At 37.2% G+C, this 4038-nt stretch overlaps 1 protein-coding gene across 2 annotated transcripts in view; it reads left to right on the forward strand.

Moving 5' to 3' along the window:
• Nucleotides 1–4038, forward strand: part of CANX (calnexin) — a 45986-nt gene that overhangs the window by 28359 nt on the left and 13589 nt on the right. For both annotated transcript variants that reach the window (XM_006898113.1, XM_006898112.1), the window contains exons 8-11: nucleotides 724–837; nucleotides 1347–1503; nucleotides 2711–2926; nucleotides 3525–3644. In XM_006898113.1, coding sequence (XP_006898175.1) covers nucleotides 724–837; nucleotides 1347–1503; nucleotides 2711–2926; nucleotides 3525–3644 — 607 coding nt within the window. The remainder of the gene's footprint in view (nucleotides 1–723; nucleotides 838–1346; nucleotides 1504–2710; nucleotides 2927–3524; nucleotides 3645–4038) is intronic.

Genomic DNA, 4038 nt, shown 5'->3' on the forward strand with positions numbered 1-4038 from the left:
CATAGGGTCGCTATGAGTCGCAAACGACTCGATGGCACATAACAACAACTGTTCAACAACAGTGAGCTTCTTGGTTTATTGACAGTACCATCATTTTTTATTCCCAGTAGCAGTTTTAGAATGGCTTTAACAACATTTTAGTGAGTTGGAAATGACAAAAACTTAAAATAGAGGGAGCTCTGGTGGCAAGAAGCTGTGTTGCAATCCCAAAAGTGCGTGGTTAGAATCCACCAGATGCCCTGTTGGAGAAGGAGGGGCACTTGCCTCCTGTGCCAGTTGGATCCCATTCAGTGGTACACAAAATTGAAAAAAAAATTTTTTAAAAAACAAAAAACCCTAAAGTAGCTTATATTTCCTTTTACCTGTATAAGAATTTCCATTTTCCATTTCCCTGTATCTTTACATGTGTTTATTTGCTGTTTATATCTCTTTAGAGAAATGTCCATTAGTATCTTTTGCCAGTTTTTTAACTGAGTTTTCGATTTTTTTGGTGGTTTTATTATAGGAGTTTTTTTTATATACAGTCTGTATCATTTGCATCAGATACATGTTTTCCAAAGGGGTTTTGGTTTTTGTTGGTTTTTTTTAGGACGGGCTATTTTAAATTTCATTATTAAGTAAAACCGAAAGTTTTAGAGTACCTTATTCCAGATTCACAAAGTGAGACCATAGTATGATTCTGTCATTAGTATTGTCATTCTTAGATTTTCTTTAATGTTGAAGGGATGAAGATGCCCCTGCTAAAATTCCAGATGAGGAGGCTATAAAACCTGAAGGCTGGCTAGATGATGAGCCAGAATATGTACCTGATCCAGATGCTGAGAAGCCAGAGGATTGGTAAGAGCTTTAGTTACTTTTCTATTTTATTTTGTTTTTACCTCCTTTATTTTTAAGTTGAGTGAAACTTCATGCCTCACTGGTTTTTCATTTAAGCCTTTATCACATTTTTTATATTATTAATCATAGTTGGTTTAATGTAATTAATTATAATGTGTATTATATGCTGCCTTTCTCTTCCTCAGATTTACATACTGATTTTCACTCCCCTCTCCCTTCAATTGCATGGGGTGGTAGTTTTGTTTTTAATTACTGAGAGAAAGTTCAAGTATAGCAAATTTCCCAATTTTAAGTGTAAGAGCTTGCCAAATTGATTGAATTGTCTGTTTTTAGAGTAACTCTTATCAAAGAACATTTTTAATGGAAATGCAAAAAATTAAAGTAGAAAAAAGACTTTGATGTTTGATAGGGTGATATTAACAAAATTCTGTCATTATCTTGGGAGTGCCAGACTGCTGCTGCATCACAGAAACAAGCTCCTTGTAATTTGTTTTTTATTACCTCCACAGGGATGAAGATATGGATGGAGAATGGGAGGCTCCCCAGATTGCTAACCCTAAATGTGAGTCGGCCCCTGGGTGTGGTGTCTGGCAGCGACCTATGATCGACAATCCCAATTATAAGGGTAAATGGAAGCCTCCCATGATTGACAATCCTAACTACCAGGTTTGTCCTTCTTGATGCTTGTTTTGCATTTGTTGATTTTTTTAGTAAAAGTTGGTGTCTGTAGTTAGGGGCCAGGTTGATCACCATATTCAAACTACAATTAAGAACAGAATAAAAGTAAATCTTAGAAGTTGAGAGTGCTCAGTAGCTTCATTTCTACAAAGATAAATCTAGAAACTTGAGAGAAACGTTTCCAGTGTTAATTTATAATGTAAGTTTAAAAATTTTTTAAAAATGGGAACTTCTTCTCCAATAGCACAGCTCAAAGGCATCAATTCTTATATCATCCCTAGTCATTGTCCAGCTTCCTGATGCATAGCAAGAAACTGCAAAGACCATAGCCTGTATCAGGTGCACAGTCTCCAGAGTGACATCATTGCTCTTCTGTACTTTGGAGAGGTCCCTAACAGCAGACTTTCCCGTAAATAAGGGTGCTTCAGCCCCAGAATCCAACTCTCAAGATTGGTAGTCTGGATGATAGAGTGGAGAGAGAGACGACTGTGATGTGACCTAGATCCTGAACTATGGCAAGTCATGTCATTGCTTGGCCTCAGTAGTGTTAACTCTAAAAACCTCTGAGCCTCAAATAAAACCATAAGAATACAAATAGATCTCTGTTACATGCACACTATGTTTTTCTGTTTTGTAATATTTTTTTTAATATGCTAATAGGTTCGTTATGAGTTGCAAGCAACTCGACGGCACATAACAACAACAGTAATTATATAAATTAAAAATTGTTCTTTAACTGGCCTTTTGAAGACCTTTTAGATAGATTATAATTTGTATTTATAGTCAGGTACTGTAGTAAGTCATATACCTTGGCCGCTAAATAGTAGTTTTACTAGAAATGAATTTTTTTGATGGAGATAATGTCCATTTTAAATCGCTCCTGAAGAGGACTGTGCTGATTTATTCTCCCACTCCATCAGAAATTGATGTGGAATGATCCAGGTGAAGCAAGGTCATTTATACCAAGGTCATAGATATTAGAGAGTATTTAGGATCTTGAACTCTTAGGATCTATTGATGTATAAAACACAGGACATAATGCTTGGCACATTGGTAGCACTTCCTATGTTCTTCTTGCAGCTCAGTTAAATTTTGTGTAGTGTTACTACCTTATCTTAATTGACCACATAGAATTTAGAAGTTTATTTAGAACTTTGGTGATGATTATCTGAAATACTTTTCTTTTTCTCCCTAGGGGATCTGGAAACCCAGGAAAATACCAAATCCTGATTTCTTTGAAGATCTGGAACCTTTCAAAATGACTCCTTTTAGTGCTGTTGGTTTGGAGCTGTGGTCCATGACTTCTGACATTTTTTTTGATAACTTTATCATTTGTGGTGACAGAAGAGTAGTTGATGATTGGGCCAGTGATGGATGGGGTCTGAAGAAAGCTGCTGATGGGGCTGCAGAGGTTTGAGCTTGCTTATTTCTTATGTTTATATCTGTCATTGCAGGTAACTAGTTGCTGCTTTTATGAAATGTCTTTTTATTAAGTATTGAATCCTGGTTTACTCAGTATATGGAATTTTCAAACAGTTGATCATGTGGCAGAACTGGGAATTGAATTGGAGAACCAGAGAAGCTGAGCTTAAGAAATTGTTTAGTCACTGGTTCCTGAGTTTAAGGGATCCTTTTGCAGATGATTAAGAAGCCAGCTATTAGGGGAGCTTTGGTGGCCTAGTGGCAAGAAGCTGCAACTACAATCCCAGAGGTGCACTGTTCGAATCCACCAGATGCTCTGCAGGGGAAGGAGGAGTAATCTCCTCCTGTACCAGTCAGATCTGATTTGACAGTACCGGCACTCAAAAATAATAAAAAAAAAAAGAAGCCAGCTATCCCACTTCAAAGTGAAGTCGCTTTGATTAAGAGGGGGGGGGGGAATCTTTTTTGCCTGCTAGAAACAACTTGGCTTGAATTTTTTAAAAGAGGAGCCTAGGTAGTTAGTATTGAACAGTGGGACACTGCAGCCTAAGTTGAACTTGCATCCAGTCCTGTCTTGTTTTTTTCAGCCAGGAGTTGTGGGACAGATGATCGAAGCCGCTGAGGAGCGCCCATGGCTTTGGGTGGTCTACATTCTCACTGTAGCTCTACCTGTGTTTCTTGTTATCCTCTTCTGCTGCTCAGGAAAGGTATGATTTTTCTTTGGAATCCCTTTTAAAACTCTTAAAATGTTAGGAATAGCTAATACTGAGTTTTTTCCTTAAAAACTCCATACAGACTGAGTCAAATTTAGTGTTGCATAGTAAAAGTTGGAGATTTTGATTGTGTAATCCTCAAAGGCTGTTTATTGTGATGGATGTTGAAATTTTTTTATTTTTATTTTTTTTTATTGAATTTTCTTAGTTGTAATGAACATTTACAGAGATTTTGGGTTTTCATTCATTCATTGTTGCAGTTTTCTCTACCCTCCTCCCCAGTCCGTTCTTCTCCCCCCCCCAACCCCGAATGTCTGTTTTAATTGTCCAATTGCCACAGTGCTTGTCAAAGCCAGTTCTGATTAATCTCCTTTGTCAGTGTGTCCTT

The sequence above is a fragment of the Elephantulus edwardii genome, unplaced genomic scaffold, assembly GCF_000299155.1.
Source record: "Elephantulus edwardii isolate Elephantulus edwardi_28Jun2011 unplaced genomic scaffold, EleEdw1.0 scaffold00221, whole genome shotgun sequence".
In the NCBI taxonomy this organism is placed as follows: domain Eukaryota; kingdom Metazoa; phylum Chordata; class Mammalia; order Macroscelidea; family Macroscelididae; genus Elephantulus; species Elephantulus edwardii.